Below are 19,255 nucleotides of genomic sequence, written 5' to 3' on the forward strand. Positions count from 1 at the left end.
CCCCAGAGTTTTCCAAATCAGGTTCCTATAGCTTTTTGTCCAGTGGAAATGCTCTTATTCCTGGTCTACGTGTCGGTGAATAACCACAAAAGGCTGGGTGGGGGTGGGAATTAAAGACTGTGAGGGCTTTAAGTTACTTTAAGATGGGTTTCCTTAGGAAAATATCTAGCTTGATTTTGAAATTTTCGTTTGAGGTAATATTGTTTCTATGGGGATGTTTTCCTCTCCTATCTTTCTCTGGAGTCTGGGGTGGGAGAATATGAAGAAAACCATTTCTTCTCCAAATTCCTTGAAAGCCCCTTGAACCTTTTTCTTACAATGGTGACCTCCTTTGCTGCATGAGGCATGTGAACCTTCTTTACTGGAAAAATTTCAAAATGATGCTAGCTATTGTTTCTAATACCGTATTAGTCCATGAGGTGTTGCTAACGTTTTCAGCTGAGGTAGGAAGGATTAACTAGAACAAGTAAAGATGTTCAAGTAGCAGTTGAAAGCCTTGATATGGCCTTTTTACTCTCTCTGTGTTTCCCTTGTTTTTCTCCTTTCCTCATTTCATTGTGTTCTGCATCAAACCCCCTACATCCCTCAGAGCTGCGAGAAGGTTGGTGTGTTTTTTACTTTTTACCCACCTTACAAAACTCTTAATTAAACCAATAACAAAGAATACAAATGAAATGAATGTAGCTGCATTGTGGTCTTCTTTTGGTTAATGGTATGTTTTAGCGGAGAATGCCCTTGGCCATGGCTTCCGGTGCTTGCTGGCGGTATCTAACCGTGGTGCATGATGGGCGAGAATGTACCCGGGTGCATGGTAACTGGTAACACTTAACTCTCTCAGGTCACTTAACTGAGCTCAGTCAGTGTTCCTGCTTTCTTTCCTGCCCCACTCTTCCCGTCTCCTGCCTCACCTTAACTTTTGTCGTACAAGGATGCCTGCTGCCCATAGAATGACTTTTTGTAGTTGCTCCTCTAATCCCAAGCATGAAGACTAAACTCTCCTCTATTTTCTGGATATGTTTTTTGACACCTTAGAGTCTCCAGTGGCTCCTGCTTGCTTTGTGTAACCTGTGAATTGGCTGCAGGAGGCATGCTTAACTCTTTCTTCTCTGCCTGTCATTCACCCGTGAGGCCATCACAGCGAGCCCTCTCGAATCAACAGAAGTTTATCTCCAACTTAATGACAGTCAAAAAGTTTACAGACAGAATTATTTACATATCATTTTCTTGGGGTTATGAGGTTGTTTGTTTATTAACTTTTCTATAATTTTAAAAATCACTGTATTATCCATATTTAAGGTATGTTCCTAATGATTACCTCTTGATCTAAAATTCTCTTGGTGTAATGTTTTGCCAATAAGAGCCCAAGCTGAAGCCCATTTGTCTCTTGCCCTCTCTTTGTCCAAGACACATGTACTTAAGCACATATAAACATGCAGATTATCTGAAGCAGGAACACTGAACTCTAATTGCTTGGTAATATTTTCTGTGTTGTATTGCTTTAATATGACCTCTTCTCTCAATGTTCTGTTTCATTGTATGTTTTAAACCCAGTGTCCTACCATGTGAATGTAGGCATAAAAAGCCTCTTACTCAATTTTGTAACCATCATCTATGTCGTTTTACCTTAGAAACCTTAGATTGAACTGAGTAGAATCTTGAATGTGAAATACCAGCTCCCTTCCTGAATTTGCAATCCTTACCTTTGACAACCTAGCCTAATCTAATGTATTCCTTCTTTGAGCCCTGTCATCCCTTAAATCCCTGTTTCAATCACTGTACTTTATCTCCTCTCTTTACGTTTAGTGCTGTTACCTTGTTATTTCTTCTTTTGTCATTGTTGTCTTGGATTCCAGCTGTTTTTTCCCTTGTCCTAAGCACGGGCCTTGACACTTCATCTTGTGCATGCCTTGCATGACCCAATCCAGTATCCTTACTGGCACTGGATTTGTTTCTTCTTCTGTGAGCATAAATTGCTATGTGTGTATATTTCTGTGTCTGTTCCAGTGTTAGTGTGAGGTCTTGAGGCTGCTTCTACTCTGAGTCTGAAAGCAAATAAATTGCACTTTCCGTGTCCTCTAGATGATGTTTTCCAGGGTTGGGATGTGACAGTGTGGTCTCACACATACATTCACATCAACTGGAGGTGCACAGCACTGAAGTTGGTTTTGATACTCAACTTAAATCTGCTGGTGACCTTCCAGCCCCCTTTTCTGCATATACATACATGCATAGGACCTTTGCTATATGCATGCATGTGTATGTTTTTGTGTTTATCTTATGCATGATGTTTATGTATTGTTAGTTTGTAGATAGTTTTGTTGTTGTTGTTGTTTTGTTTTTGTTTTTGTTTTTTGTGGGGCCCTTGTAGGTCTGAATCAACTTTTGTATGAATGTGTCTAAGATATCAATGCCTAAACTAAATACTTTTTTCTGTGTATACACATACCATACTTGTATGGTCTGTATTATCCACAGTTTTTTTTTGTTTTGTTTTTGGAAAATCCACAATATGTTTCAATTGTTTAATTGTGTTTGTACAGTGCATGTCATATGTTTAATAAGCCACTTTATCTTGCCTTTTGTTTTATCATTTTCCCTTGTGTTTTGTTCCAGTTCGCCGTGTCCCACCAAGATTCTCTATCCCACCTACTAATCATGAAATCATGCCAGGTGGAAGTGTTAATATCACCTGTGTGGCCGTGGGGTCACCAATGCCTTATGTGAAGTGGATGTTGGGGGCAGAAGATCTGACACCCGAAGATGATATGCCAATAGGAAGAAATGTACTAGAACTGAATGATGTGAGACAGTCAGCAAATTACACCTGTGTTGCTATGTCAACACTGGGTGTCATTGAAGCAATAGCACAGATCACTGTCAAAGGTAAGCTTAATGGTTTTTGCTTTGAGGGTTGAGGTACATTCAAGTCTCCCAACTAATGTTTCTACAAAGTCTACCCCTGGAATTCTAAAATGTGTCAGTTCATCTGAGTTCAGTTTTCAAATCCCAATAATATCTGTGATATCATTTAAGTTACACATATATAGGTAAGGAGATTCTTAAAAGGACAGATAGCCTATGTAATGATAATCATCAAAATATTCAACAATAAGCTAGGCCCAAGCACTAACCAGGCAAAATGAGAACTGTTGATACTGTCAACCATTATGATAGAACTGATGAAACAGGTTTCATATTAATCCAGAGCTCTGGTGAGAGTACATGATAGAAAAATGCACATAAATTTCTCAAATCTGTGAAGAAAAAAGAAAAAGAGAGAATTAAATCAACATGATCTAATAATAGATATTGTAAAATTTTGATGGGTCTTATCATTAAAAATCAAAATGTAAGTAGCATTATATTTTAAGTTTATCTCTTATCTTCTATACATGATGTGCTCAAGAAATATTATTTTCTTTAAGTGCACTAAATGTAACCAAAGTTGGGGCATAAAGAATGAATGCTAAAACACTGAAAATAAATAAAATAAAATAAAGTGGAAAAAAATAAAAATAAAATCTTCCTATAAACAAATAAAAAGTTAACCAAAGTTACCAATTTCACAAATTGTTTTTATCAGTGTTTATGGAACTCTAGAACACTTTTGTAAAAAGGGACAGACTGAGGGTGACTTTAGGTTCTTGCAAATGTCTGAAACTATTGAAAAAATGAACACAAATTATCTTTGCCTTCCAGGACATATGCTCCGAAAATATATAACACACATATTGTAATTGGTGTCATATCCCCACCAAGCATGTATATCAAATATATGCCATATAAAAAGCAGTAATGTGACATAAGAACAAAAGTACATGCCATTGTCACCATTTAGTCATTTAAAATAGTAATGTTGTATTGAGTATTGGTAACTCTTTTAAGCATACTTAAACTTATCCATACATTATAGACACAAAATCTATACTGTACTGTACAATAAATGTGACAGCAAAACTAATGTGTTAAATATCAGTAAACACATATTTAATTAGAAATATTTCTACTTACCTTAATAATTCAGAAACACATCTAAGGAAAATGTGGATCATATACTGTTTTGAAAAATGCCGATCCAGAGTATTTGAACATTTGTTCAAATGGCTTTTTATTATTATTTTCAGTAAAATCCTTTGGCCAAATATTATCATTATATAGTTCTTAGAGTAATATACAAATATTGAATCACCTTTCTTATAATAACTATTTCAGTTGCAAATATTTGAAGGTTTACTGAAGACCTTCAAGAATTCAAAATCAGGAGTCACATGAACTAATATCTTGTTCAACTTCTTATCTTTGTTTTCCAGGCTCTTGCCATTCTCTACTCTCGCTACCTCAAAAATAAATAAATGTAAGGGTGAATTCTGTAGGCAAAAAGTAAATCAAAACAAAAATAGCAAGTGGAAGAGAGTGAGGAGAATGCATCCTGACTCGTTCACTCAATTAGGCATTCATTCAGTTAACACTGCTAGGCAGTATTCTAGGTATTGGGGTTACACCTGTAATCAAGTACAAGTTTCTGACTCTTGAAAAGCTGTCACTCCAGAGATTACTATACTTTTTGCCTTTATGTTGACAAGGAAAAAGAGTACAAAAGTACTGATCATTTGGGTGTTACATTCTGGGTTTTCTCTCAAAAGTTAGCTGCTAGTACAAGTTTAAGTGTTGCTGATATTGAATATAGACTAATATTATGATAGTAAATTACTTTAAAAATTTGTGAATATAATTTAACAACACTTTTGAAAATTAACTAAAAACATGAATTTGAAATTAATTAAAATTTTATTATTCTTTTTTACCCTAAAATTCTTGGTTGGATTATTTTGGGTTTTTTAAAGATTTTATTTCTCATTTGAGATACAGACAGAGAATGAGAGAAAGAGAGAGAGTGAGAGCATGAGTGGGAGGAAGGGCAGAGGGAGAGGGAGAAGCAGGCTCCCCTCTGAGCTGGGAACCAGACTCAGGGCTAGATCCCAGGACCTGGGGATCATGATCTGAGCCAAAGACAGATGCTTAACCATCTGAACCACACAGGTGCCCCTAGATTATTATTATTTTTTAATTATAGTAATATTATCTATGTCTTAAAACTGGAAAACAATATTGGTATTATTCTTCTATAGTGATTTAAAGTCATTTAATATATTCTAAATTGTGTTCTTTTCAGTGTTGGCATTTAGTGATATTGTGTATTTCTTGAAGCAAGGAGCTAATTGGCCAAACTCTTGGTTATAGTAATAATAATAATTGCAATTAATGTTTTCTGAGGGTGCTGGATACATTCTGAGAACATTAGTGGAGTAGCTCATTAATCTTCACAGCAAACTCATGAAATACAGTTACCCAGCTGTACAGTACAACCCAGTGATATTTATTCCCATTTTCCACATGTGAAAACTAAAGCAAAGAGAGGTTATGCCATGCATCCAGGATCACATAGCTAATAACTGGCAGATCTGAACACAAGCTTCAAATCACAGGGCTCTAATGTGTTTCTGGCAAAATGGGATTTGTCCCCCTATGCATCTTACTGTACAGCCTATCCACTTACAAAACAATCTTTTATTATAATTTAATCTAATTAAATTTTCAGTAGATAAATAATTCTCATTCCAATATAGAATTTATGGATCTTTGTAATATCTTAAAGATGATAGATATTCACTGTCCTTTTTTCTCCCAGCCTTACCCAAACCTCCAGGAACTCCTGTAGTGACTGAGAGCACAGCCACAAGCATCACGTTGACATGGGACTCTGGGAACCCTGAGCCTGTCTCTTACTACATCATTCAACATAAACCTAAAAATTCTGAGGAACCTTACAAAGAAATTGATGGGGTGGCAACGACACGCTACAGTGTCGCTGGACTAAGTCCCTACTCGGATTATGAATTCAGGGTTGTTGCTGTCAATAACATTGGGCGGGGACCTCCCAGTGAGCCTGTGCTAACGCAAACCTCAGAACAAGCACCATCCAGTGCCCCACGGGATGTCCAGGCGCGGATGTTAAGTTCAACCACCATTTTGGTACAGTGGAAGGAGCCTGAAGAACCAAATGGACAGATCCAAGGATACAGAGTTTATTATACAATGGATCCCACTCAGCACGTCAACAACTGGATGAAGCATAATGTAGCTGACAGCCAAATCACTACTATTGGCAACTTAGTGCCCCAGAAAACATATTCTGTCAAAGTTCTGGCTTTTACCTCAATTGGAGATGGTCCTCTTTCTAGTGACATACAAGTCATCACTCAGACAGGAGGTAAGTCTGGCTGTGGATGGGGAGTAGAGCAGGAGGGAAGGAGTAGCCACTAAGAGGTGTGAATGGTGAAAACAAAGACAGGACAAAGATAACTATGAATTTTAATTTTTGAGACTTAGAGTTTCTAAATGAGGTTAAGATAAGGCATCTGGAGTGGGATAGGTATGGACCCCTGAAAGACTAAGTAATACTTTTAAGCAGAGGGATGCATTTTTTAAAAAAAAATGTGTACCCAAGTGACTTGAAGATTTTTCTGAATGAGATAGATGAATGGACCCTCCAAGCAGCATTTTGAGAATAGAAATATGTTGCTTTATACTAGTGACTCTGATAGAATACCCCCACAAAATGATTTCATTTCATTTCATTATGAGATATGAATTATTTCATTATGAAAGATTGGGTGGTTCAAAATAAAGTTAAAAATAAAACTGTCAGGGAGCCTTACTCACTTACTTACTTACTTACTTACGCATTTAAGTGTCTTCTATTTTCCAGGAAGCTACCCACTAAAAATACGCTTCTAATGGATTTTTTATTTCTTTTTCTTTGTATGGTTTCATGGGTGGAGAAAGACAGTCGTCAAGATCCTAGATCAAATGTTGGGGTCTTGTTGACTCATTTTCATCGGCATTCAGGCAGACATCACACTATTTTATGGAGAAACCCTTGGCCATTCTAGTGATTCTGTTTTCATAAGCGGATATGAGACCTCTCTGGCCTTTGATTCAAAGTGATCAATTTTGCCTTGGGTTGAGGATATGACATAGCAACTTTCTTCTAAAGTTTATTCTTGAACATGTGTGAGCTATTAATTTAACTCCTATGAGGTGTTGGCATCTTGTAACTTGTGTTAATCTCAGTGTTTTGGGGATGCCTGTGTGGCTCAGTCAGTTAAGTGGCTGCCTTTGGCTTGGGTCATGATCCCAGGGTCCTGCGATCAAGTCCCACACTGGGCTGCTTGCTCAGTGGAGAGCCTGCTTTTCCCTATACCTGCTGTTCCCTCTGCTTGTGTACTTACTCTCTCTCTGACAAATTAATAAATAAAATCTTAAAAAAAAAAAACAACTCAGTGTTTTGGTGGTATGCTATTGGTTTGTTCTGAGAATATAGATAAAAACATATTAATTGGACATAGCTATAATCTCTAAGTGTAACTCACTGGTAATCTTGGGAATGAATTTTCTGACGTGTTAGGACTAGATAAACCTGTGTTTAACCCTGACTTGTTTTCATATTTTATTCTTTATGAATCATGCCACTGAGCGTGTTTACCTATTTTCTCTAGCTACTAGAGATCTCAGAATAGATTTACAGCCTGCTTCACTTTGTTTTATTTTTATACTGTTATTGGGTTCCTGCTATTTGTTCATGGATATATTATTTTCTCTAATAATATGAAAGATAGCTGTAATATATATATATATACCTTGTCACAATTATACTAAAAAACATTCATATATTTTCTCTACTTGAGTTTTGTATTTCTTCTCTACTTATTTGCTGTATTAATACATGGAAAAAACACTGTAATTAACTTTTCCATATATCTTGTATTAGAAAGTGTAGAAATCTGAGCATCTTGTCCTCCTGTTCTTTTTCTTGACTAAAACTGGTCAACTATTATGACATTATTTTTTATTACACTATTTTAGCAGATTCCTAACCATTTAAAGTTAAAAGAAAGTATATACAAAGAACATATACTTGTGTTCTGCTTTCAGTGGTGATATAGCTTTGTTTTTTTTTTAAAGATTTTATTTATTTATTTGTCAGAGTGAGCACAGGCAGACAGAGTCGCAGGCAGAGGCAGATGGAGAAGCAGGCTCCCGCTGAGCAAGGAGCCCAATGTGGGACTTGATCCCAGGACGCTGGGATCATGACCTGAGCTGAAGGCAGCGGCTTAACCAACTGAGCTACCCAGGTGTCCCTATGGTGATATAGTTTTTAAAGATCTATTTATTTATTTGAGAGAGAGAGAGAATTGCAAGGAGGGGCAGAGGGAGAGAAACTCAAACAGACTCCCTGCTGACTATGGAGCCCAGATACAGGGCTGTCCTACCACCCATGAGATCATGACCTGAACTGAAATCACTAGTCAGTTGTTTAACTGACTGAGTCACCCAGGTGTCCCTCAGTGGTGATTTTTTAATAATGCCTAGTTTCAGAGTAATATAACCAGAGTTTATCCAGTATACCATTTTTAGCTCTCCCTGGACAATTTTCTTCTTCTCTGAGCTTTAGTTTTCTTACCATCAAAAATAATAACCACCTTATAGAGTTTAGAGGTAGTATTTGGTTTCTAGGGCTCCTGTAACAAAATACCACAGACTGGGTGGCTTGAACAACTTTAATTTTACTGTCTCTCCCTTCCAGTGGCTAGAAGTTTGAGATCACGGTGCATGGAACTTGTTCTTTCTCAGGGCAGCTTCTGGGCTTCTCTCTTAGCTTCTGTTGGTTTGCTAGCAATCTTGGCTGTTCGTTGCTTGGAGAGGCATCACCCTGATCTCTGCCTTATTGTCACATTGTGTTCTCCCTGTGTGTGTGGCTTTTTGTCTCAATTTCCCCTTTTCATAAGGATTCCAGTAATAATGGATGAGGGCCCAACCAAGTGACCTCATCTTAAATGATTACATCTGCAAAAATCTTATTTCCAAATCAGGTCACATTCTGAGGGTTAGGAATTTAACATATAAAATTTTGTGGAATACACTTCAATCCATTGCAGGGTGATAGATTAGGTAATGGATAGAAATAGTTTATAACTTAGTAAGTACTATATAATCATCATCATAATAAAAACAGCTACATATACTGGTACTGTGAGTGTTGCATGTACTAATATTGCTACCCAGTTTGGTAGATGTGGAATTACCCCATTTGCCAATGAGTAAATTGAGGATTGAAGAAGATTCAGGAACTTGTTTTGTGTGGTCATAATGTTGGTAAGTGGGAAAGCAGAATTTAAATCCAGAAACCCTAGCTACTTTAAAGCACTATTATTTTTAAATTAATAATTTGTTTTTGTGATAGTTTCAGTGTCTGCTAGATTTTTGTGCTTACCAGGTGCTCAATAAACAGAGTAAACACAGTCATTCATTTATTCATATCTTTATTAAATAATTATATGTAATTTACTTCTAAAATATTTGAGGTAGCTGTTATATTATCCTAGTACAAAAGTACATTAAACTACTTATATATTTTAAAAAAAGGTTTATCTGAAAGTAGAGAAAGGAAAGCCTCTTTTCATAGGTTATTATACTTGATTGGTAAATTTGGTTCTAAGTTTTCAAACCACAGATTTAAACATAAGAATCCATAATGTTTTATAACTTTTTTCCCCCTGATAAATCAGGAAGATTTAGCTATCTAAGATACCAGGTACTTCCTGGAAACAAATTCACCTAAAATGTAAGAAGCCTTGGGAATCATGAGAATCTTTATATTCAGAACAGAGAAGACAGACAATAATGCCTTTTGTCACAGTTTATTTAAAGATATAGAACTGATGTTAAATAGTACATATTTGGTTTTCTCTATCACCAAGGACATAATATGACATAAGTTATAACCCATAACTTAGTTAAGGCAGTGCTACAACAGAGACAATTGAGTAATGTGATCCAGGGACTCTGAACTTGGAAAAATCTGGATGAGTGGGTCACCGATGCATCAGAAGAGTTGTTCCCAATCTCTGAGTATTTTTACATTATTTCCAAGAACCTTGTTTAATAGTTGTACTTTTAATACCCATTGATTGAGAAGATATATAATGACATAATGACTTGTGCCTGCCAAGATCAATAGGCTAAGAAAACCTTCCAAAATAGCACAATGATTTGATCTGTTCCCTAGCTTTAATTAACAAAGGCCATTTGATGTTAGTGGACACCTGCCAAATACAATGATGTTAGTTCTAATATAATTAATGCTGAGCTTCTCCTTTTTTTTTTTCTTTTCCTTGCTGACTAAATATTTCTTAGGATCATAGCTAGGGAAAAACATAAAATCATTGTGAAATATTCTTTTAGAGGGTCTATAGAAAATTTGAGGATATAATTATTTTTACTACAATTTTATCTTTCCAAGCCTATAAAATTCACTAAGATGTATAAATTTCTCAAGTATATTTTTATTTCATAGATACAAAGATATAAATGTCTATGTCTTCTATATCTAAAAGATGTTCATTTCATTTTTTTAATCTTTAATTCGCTGGCAACAATAGTCCTATTTTTGTTTAAAATTGGACTCTGAATTAATTATTTCTTAGAAACATGGGTTAATCTTCCAATTTTTCCATAGCTTTAACTCTTGGCAGTGTGGTCACTTGCCACTAGTTTACCTTAAAAATATGCAGAATGCAGTATATGGTCATTGTCAAGGGAAGAATTTATATTGTGCTAGAAAAAGATATCTACTATTAGAATACACATTTTGAAAGGATGTCTTTTTGTACATTTTTATTGTATAGATAATTATAATAGGAATATATGGTAATTATATTGTATAAAAGAAGTACAAATAAAACTGTGACAAAGAATGTAGTAAATTACATCTAAAACTTAACGCCCTAAAATGTTGCCTGATGTTCATGCTAATTGGAGCCATTATAAATCTGTTGAACCCTGTCTTTCTTTTTGCTTTCTTTAGAAAACCTCTAATTTTTCTGTCCATTTAATAGATTCTTGGGAAAAGTCTACTGATTTCTATGTATATACTTTACTAGTATAGGCTTTTAGAAGGAAAATAGTTATGTCTGTTTACTAAATAAATACTGAGTAGTACCGACCTTAAACTTTTTGAAGAAGCTGATTCTACTCCAAATGCTGGGCATTGCGTGAGGGTGGGGGGGAGATAACAAACTAACAAACAAACAAAAAGAAAACTATGACATTTAAAGACATGACATTTTAGGTTTCCAGAACTTACTAAATCATTTCATTAGTATATGTCAACAGGTCTAAATAAGCGAATTAGAAAAAGACTAATTTCCAACTTCCTAACTTCTGAGTCCAATTTAAATGCATTCTTAAAATAGTTTCAGCAAAGGAGCTAAAAGGAGTTTGAATAAAGGAGCTCTAGATGTAAATACAACTGTAATAAAATTTAACTTTTCACACTGATAATTTAATGACAATTGAGAATAAAATGTGTGCAGGTGCTTGCCTATTAAGTACTTATTTTATCAATGATATATTTTTAGCACTTATAAATCAGACTTGTTTTACTACCTTTATAACTCTGGCCATTGCTTTTATTATTGTTGTCATTTATCAGCATGCTATCAACATGTGTATCTTATTAAAATACTAAGCATTTTAGCAATAATGACTTAACTTTCTCTGATAATAGTTCATATTTATAATATGGCTTAGTGAAATTGTTGGCTAACCACTTACTACATGATAACCCTTTTCTCCTTAGAGATATTTACTTAATTTTACTTAAGTATTGATTTCTTCTAATATTATCAGCATTTCAGATGACATACAGATATTCTTCATCTCTCTTTCATTCTTCATTCTTTATTTGAGTGGCCTTCAGATATTTATATGGAATATAATAGCAGTACTACTCAAATACTTTACATTCACCAATGGGATTATAATCTTGTTTGGGGACTTGATAGTTCATGTTTATATTTCCTTGTGGACATTAAATAATCAAGAAGAAAAGTACAATCTTGATACCACTTTACAGAATACAAACATTTCTTGAATATAGGTTTAAGGAAAAATTATAAGTTCTACCTCCCTATCCTCTGTCCACATCTAAATTCTAAATTTGGTTTATGGTCTATAATATCACATCTCCCCTGCTAATGTAGAACGATTGCACTGAAGTTTCTGGATGGGCCTTTTTAATTTTGTCCATGAGTTTCCAGAATCTCAGAGTTTCCTATAAAATTTATGTTCAGTTAATTGATGAGGAAAATGCTACAACACAGAAAAGTTCTTAATAGTTAAAATAGACACAGACAAACAAGAAATGAAAATGAAAGAATGACGATAACTTTGAGTTGTAAACACTGTGAGAACATTTGGAGATAGAATCTAAAGCCACCATAATTGACCGAACATGAAGTACTCTCTGTGTTTCCAAATAGTACAGGGAAATAAGTAGAATAAAAATAATAAAGTACAAAGAAATAAGACGGTTTGGAGCCCCCTGAAGTGCTTCTTCATATACATATATTATCATTAAGACTACTATGTTTGAGGAATATAAAACTAAATCTATTAATTTCATAGCTTTTTTCCTTTACTTTGATGCCTCAGTTTTATTCTGGTTATTTCAATATGGCTAAATGACTCTGAGGAAGTATCTCTAAGTGAATCTTCAATTCCCAGTGAGATCTAAGTAGTGGCACTTTGTGGTGTTTATGAACATAGAGCCTGATATAATAAAAAAGTCTTTTGAAACACTGGTCCAGTTGCTGGATTTTGCCAGTAGACATAATTTTCCCCCTATTGTGTTTTTCAATTAATTTAAATTAATTCAATTAATTTCCAATGGTTAAAAATTGAAAGATTTTACCTAGAAGATTCACTGTCAACTTCTGTTGAAAAATCAGAAGTTCAGGCAAACTTGGACCAGCACTGCACAAAGCTGCAATCATTTGGTGCTGAAAACTATCAACTCCTTCAGGTGTGCCAGGCACTTTCCCATTGACCCCAGACCCCACCTGGTTTCCATACTCTCTAAATGATCTGCCTGATAACCTCTGGACTCTGTCTATCTGTCTTTCTTTCTTTCCTTCTTTCTTTCTTTAAGATTTTATTTATTTGAGAGAGAGAGTGAGCAGGAGCAGGGAGGGCGGGGCAGACAGAGAAGGAGGCTCCTCGCTGAGCAGGAAGCAGATGGAGGACTTGATCCCAGAAACCTGGGATCATGATCTGAGCCAAAGGCAGACACTTAACATTCAGGCGCCCTGGACATTTGTATTTCTACCACAATTTAACATCTATTAAATTACCCTCCAGACCACTTCAAAAGAAGAGCAAGATAGAGCAAACAAGGAGAACCTTGTATGTATTACTTGAAGTTCTCTGACCACTACTTATTTTGTTCAAGAATAAAATGAACAGTACACCCTCTGAGCCTGTTTAATTCATTATTTAGAAGGAGAAATGTCTTAATAGATTTGGAGGGTCAGATGAAGTTTGTGTCACTAAACAAGGATGAAACATTGAGGCCCACTGGGAATTTGCTCAAGCCAAATTAAAAGCAAAAAAGGTAAACAGTTTAAGAAAAAGTTAATTAGATTCCCAAGATGTTTTCAATTAATGTCAATTTATTATTAGCATTAGACAGGGAGGAAATGCATAACAAGCAATTATTATCCTGAGAGCAGCCCTTTAGTTCTGTTCATGTTTTTAATTCTTGACAATACTGTGTTCCAGTTTGGTTAAGTCAGGAGTTATCACAAAGCTTTCTTCCTTCTCAGACTTGTGGAAGTTGGGAGAAAGAAAAAAGGAAACAAAAGTAGATAGAAGTGACCACACACATATGCGTATGTGTGTGTATTTTTAGGTTAAGAACACCTTTAATCTTCGGAATATTAACATCAAATCATAACGTCCCCATCTGTCTGATTGTTCTTGGCTTCCATTGTTGCTCCTTCTAGCACATTTGGTATTTCCCGTTTAGAACTAGTGTGTTCTCTATTTACTTTTCTATTTTCCAGTTAATTTTTCCCTCTTTCCCCCTTCTTTTGCTCTTGCTCTTTGATTTTCTTTTGACTGAGCAAATACTTATAGAGAAAAAAGAAAAGAAAAAAAAAAGATACCCTGTTTAGGATGTATGTTCATAGAGGCATCAAATTAATGAATATCTTGGGACTCCTAGGTGGCTCAGTTGGTTAAGCAGCTGCCTTTGGCTCAGGTCATGATCTCAGAGTCCTGGCCCTCTGACAAATAAATAAATAAAACCTTTTAAAAAAGAGAAAGTCAATTAGGGATTTAGAAGTAATTATTTATAAGTGATCGTTTTTTTTTTTTTTTTCTTAACCTCTTTTTCAAAATGTGGGTTGGTAAGAAAAAATACTACAGAATTCTGGTTTACCAGTAGGTTTTGTTAATGTAGCAAAGGTGGGATTTTATAAACCAAACTGGAAATAATTTTAAAAGTGAAATGCAGTGCTAAAGAACAAATTCCCAGTTGTAAAATAGCAATGGTTTTTATGTATTTAGCACTTGCTATGATTTAGACAATATTGATTACAAATGCATTATATAAATCATCTCATTTATCACAATAATATTATGAAGTAAGTTTATTATTTGTGAGATCAGATTTATTATCAGATTTATTCTCTGTAATGTGTGATAACTCTCTATCTTACATAGATTTTAAACTGATCAAGAACAAGTGCCATGTTAAAAATATTCTTGTACCTTGAAGGAAGAAAAATGAACTATAAACAATGTTAAGGACCTAGCTGTCTGTTAAGCTACACGTGTGGACACATTTGGAGAGGTTTAAATGGATGCACTAATGGAAGAGTTTCTGAACACCCATGGTGATGATGAACTCAGTCCTTTGCCTTCCTGTTTTTAGTGCCAGGGCAACCACTAAACTTCAAAGCAGAACCTGAGTCTGAAACAAGTATTTTGCTGTCTTGGACACCTCCACGTTCAGACACTATTGCTAACTATGAACTGGTCTACAAAGATGGGGAGCATGGAGAGGAGGTAAGACTGTTTCTCACCTTCTGGTCATTCACTATATTGGGGCCTACTGTACTTTTGAGTATTTGCCAAAGTTCTGCCCAAAGGTCAGACATCTGTAGAGGACTTTTGTGGGAAAGATTTCTTCATCAAAGAAGGAACTTGACCAAAAAAATCAGAACATTGATTTCAAGACTTTAGGGGGTAGAATGGGGCAAATACCAACACCAAAACAGCTCTTGTCTCTATTTCCAGGTTTCTGAGCTTCTTCTGAAAGTATCTAAAAGAATATACCCTATGAGACTTAGGGACTTCCTTTATTTCTCTTCTGCCTTATAGTGCTTAAGTCATCATATAGCACTTAAGTCAAATGACTCCAGGGCTTTGGATGGATGGATTTATCCAAGCTGGTGTCAGAGAAGGCCCAGTAACAAATGTTTATTTGTGTGTCAAGAGTTATTTGATATGAATGGAGTATATATAATGTTTGAGTATGCTATGCCAATAAAACAATTGTAAACTGAAGAAGTCTGGCAATTCTTGATAGTTACTAAAAAGAGAAACAATATCAATGTAACTAATACATACATTAAGAGATATAATAAGGATTTCACGTATATTAACTTATTCAGTTCTTACAGTGGTGCCATGAGTCAGTTTCTACTTTTAATTGATTCCACATATAACAAAATGAAGGCACAAATAAAGTTAAACAGATTCCCCCAAATCTCATACTCCTGAATGGCAGAACTAGGATTTGAAAATCTAGGCAGTCGGGTTCCAGAATCTATCTTTTTAACCAATAGTGTGTACTGCCTCTTGGGTGCACTTTGCATAGATTATAGAAATCAGTATTAAGATACAGCTAACATTTTCATGATGGGAATATATGGTATTAATGAATGTATTTCTTTTATTACTGTGATATCGAGTCTGGAACATTAAGACAAAAATGTTGGTGAAACTATATGTGAAAACTCAATCCATACAAGTCATTTTACTGTACCTTTTCATTCTTTATCTTAAGAAGATTTTCACAAAGCTAGTTAACCCCTAACTTTTAACAGAAATACCTTTTTTCTTTAAAACATTCACATACTAAATGAAATATTATCAGTTAACTTATGGTGCATCATTCTGAATGCTGCAATAAATTAATATGTTCCTATAAACTTCCATCTTATTCCAGCTGTTTGAAATGAGCAGAATCTCCAAAGACCAGGTTCTAAATGCAATGCTTTTAGAGTTAGCTAACAAAGCCATGAATTAAGCACTCAAAAAGCTGCATAATTGAAATGCAGCTATAACTTAAAGTACTCAAGTTACCACGACTGGTGTTTTTATTAAGACATAATTCAACATTAATTTATTTTAAATCCTTGCCACTACCCAACTAAAAAACAAATCAGATTAAAACAGAGCAGGAGAGTGGCGCTCCTTTGAGAATGCTGTAGATGTAGGTACGTGAGGGTTGGCACACCTACTCTGTTTTATAATTGTTTCTTTGGGGATTCCATTTTTACTTACCATTTGGGAAATCTAAAATTTCGAAAAGCTCTTGTGTTAGTGAGCCAGAATACCCTAGGGATGTTTTCTCTAGTTTTATATTTGAATTCCCTTTGAACGATTTCTGTTTGTGTAAACAGCAAACTCTATTCGATGAAAAGCCTTGAGATTATTTATGCCATTACTAGATTACATATTAGTGTGTATTTTAAGGCTTACTACAGGCTAATGTTCAATCTGAGATTGATTATCCATAGCTCTATTTTTGCTAAAACGCAAGTCAGATCTTAAGCATGAAAAATAAAAGTTACAACATTCAATTAAAGAAACCTTATTTCAAAAGCCCTTTATGATGTTAAAATTTGCAGAAAAGTTGGTGCCTTTTTTTCTCTAGCTGTGTGCTCTGTAGTCACAAAGAAAGTTTTAAAATGATTTTAAATCTGTCTAGAGTGATGATATGGCTTTGTATAAATTATCCACCTAGTAAACATCTGATTCTTATCCCATCAGAACTTTGCAGTTTCTGAGCTCCTGTAGCAATGTCATAGAAACTGTGCACTGGTTTCTTTTGCTACTTCTGGCCATATCTTCTTTGCCCCAATTCAAATTACAGAAGGTCATGGGAGATAAGCTAGGCATTCCATTCACTTGAAATTGCACCCATTGCACCCATTGACTAGACTCCACTACAGGGGCAGGTGCCAGTGTCTGTTGTGGGCTTTGTCTCCGCAACACATGCACCTTAAGGCACAACATGCTTATGAGTGGTGGCCCTCCTATTTTACCGATTTGGTCACTGCATCATCATTAGAAAGATTTCTGGCTTCCATTGTTCTGGTTGCCTTATTTATAGTAGAAATGTGCCTTTAAACACTGATATTTTCCTTGTATAGTTCCCTGGTACAGTCCTACTCACTGTTGATTCTGTTTGTGATATTTTGATGACTTTATAACCCCAGTGACAGACATCAGAGGTTGCAGGCAGTGTGCTAAAAATATTTGCATGAATCTTAACAAAAATGACCCAGTTCTTTTGTTTCTTATCCCCAGCAACGGATTACCATTGAGCCAGGGACATCTTATAGACTGCAAGGGCTGAAACCCAACAGTTTATACTACTTCCGTCTGGCCGCACGCTCTCCTCAAGGCCTGGGTGCTTCCACAGCTGAAATATCAGCCAGAACCATGCAGTCAAGTAGGTGTCTCTCTTTGCTTCCTTTCTTCCTTTTTCCATTAGGAGGTGTTGCAGCCTCTTTTCGCCTGCCAACAAACAAATGGGCTAATTAATAAGTTTGACAGTCCGTAGTTTCTATGCTAGTACGCATCCAACTTTGGAGATTGTAATCATGACCTATGTTGGTTTCCAACTTGGTCCAAATAGCAGATACCATTCTCCACCTTCCTAAACTGAAGGAAGTTGGAGGAGTTAGAAGACTTCTGTGAGGAAAATGAATGAAGGTTCCACCAGGTCCTGTGTAATGACTCATAAGGCTATAAAGCCAAATTTTGGTTCAGAGCACTTCCAAATAATCACAAGAGGGCTTCACAAATTCAAGAGGTAACAAAGAGCAAACTTTTAAGTTTTTTAAGCACACAGGTTTTTTTTAATGTTTATTTATATTTATTCATTTATTTATTTTAGTGGGGGGGGTGGGAGAGGAACAAATAGAGAAAGAGAATCTTAAGCAGGCTCTACGCCTGCTCAGAGCCAGATGTGCGGGTCCATATCACTAACCTGAGATCATGATGTGAGGTAAAAATCAAGAGTCGGAGGCTTAGCCCAACTGAGCCACACAGGCGACCCGTAAGCACACAGGTTTTAACTTTTCTAATAAACAGGTTTTTATTTCATGTATTTTTTTCCTACTCAGAGAAAAGCTCAACTCTTTATTACTTATTAACTTCCCTCTTATTATGATTCAACCTCCCTATTAGCCCCTATTATTATTGGACTACTTTATTATTAATTCTTGAGGTAGTACATGTGGAAATTTGGAACATTCATAGAAAATCTGTATTTGGACAAATTCGGAACAGTGAAAAAATCACAAGTAAATTTGCAATCCTAAATTGTATTTTGTTTCCTCAGGTTTAATTTCTTTTTGGAACTGTTACCCTAAAGCATAGTTGTGTTTATCACAATGGGGGTTCATTGTGTCCAGGGAAGATTTCTTTCTGTAAAGTATTATATGGAGGTTTATTTTTGATGGAAAGTTTGGTGACTTATACTATGGTTTGCTCTTTATTAGTAAATGTCTATAATTAGTCTATTGAACAACCATTTACCTTGAATTGAATAATTTGTGGAGTTATTTCCCTAGGTATTTTTTGATACTGTATGTTTTATATGTGATTTTTTTGATGGTTATATATGCAATAGATACGTGTTATCTCAATACATTGAATTTTATAAAGAGGATGCTCTGCCGACCTTAATATTAGACCTATCAGCGAACATGAAATTTATATTTTCTAAGAAATGAATTTTCTTTCATATAAACAAGTCTAAATTCTATAGAAATTCAAAATCTTCCAGGATTTTTTTGAAGATAAAAGTTATATTCTTTCTCTTTCTCAAAACATGACTAGTGGTATGAAAAGTATTAGGATCCTATTACTTAATCCGTTAGTGATTATAGCCTATTCCCATAAAATTCCCTTTCTTTTAAAAGAAAGAGGCAAGTAAATTAATGCAGTTTTGGATTGGGCTTTGAATTCCAGGCAGACTAATAAGTAATATTGTAGACGATAACTCTTAAACTCAGACATTTAATTAGAAGAAATGTGACATGCTTCAGCATTC

General features: G+C 35.3%; 1 protein-coding gene across 38 annotated transcripts in view; it reads left to right on the plus strand.

Annotated features, from left to right (window-relative positions):
• The window catches only part of PTPRD (protein tyrosine phosphatase receptor type D), a 2,250,073-nt gene that overhangs the window by 2,061,124 nt on the left and 169,694 nt on the right, over positions 1 to 19,255 (plus strand). For 25 of the 38 annotated variants that reach the window (XM_044265686.1, XM_044265656.1, XM_044265663.1 and 22 more), the window contains 5 exons: positions 590 to 601; positions 2,614 to 2,883; positions 5,690 to 6,271; positions 14,837 to 14,970; positions 17,503 to 17,647. In XM_044265686.1, coding sequence (XP_044121621.1) covers positions 590 to 601; positions 2,614 to 2,883; positions 5,690 to 6,271; positions 14,837 to 14,970; positions 17,503 to 17,647 — 1,143 coding nt within the window. The remainder of the gene's footprint in view (positions 1 to 589; positions 602 to 2,613; positions 2,884 to 5,689; positions 6,272 to 14,836; positions 14,971 to 17,502; positions 17,648 to 19,255) is intronic. The other 13 variants (XM_044265664.1, XM_044265676.1, XM_044265670.1 and 10 more) reach the window with 1 other exon arrangement.

The sequence above is a fragment of the Neovison vison genome, chromosome 9 (genome assembly GCF_020171115.1).
Source record: "Neovison vison isolate M4711 chromosome 9, ASM_NN_V1, whole genome shotgun sequence".
In the NCBI taxonomy this organism is placed as follows: domain Eukaryota; kingdom Metazoa; phylum Chordata; class Mammalia; order Carnivora; family Mustelidae; genus Neogale; species Neogale vison.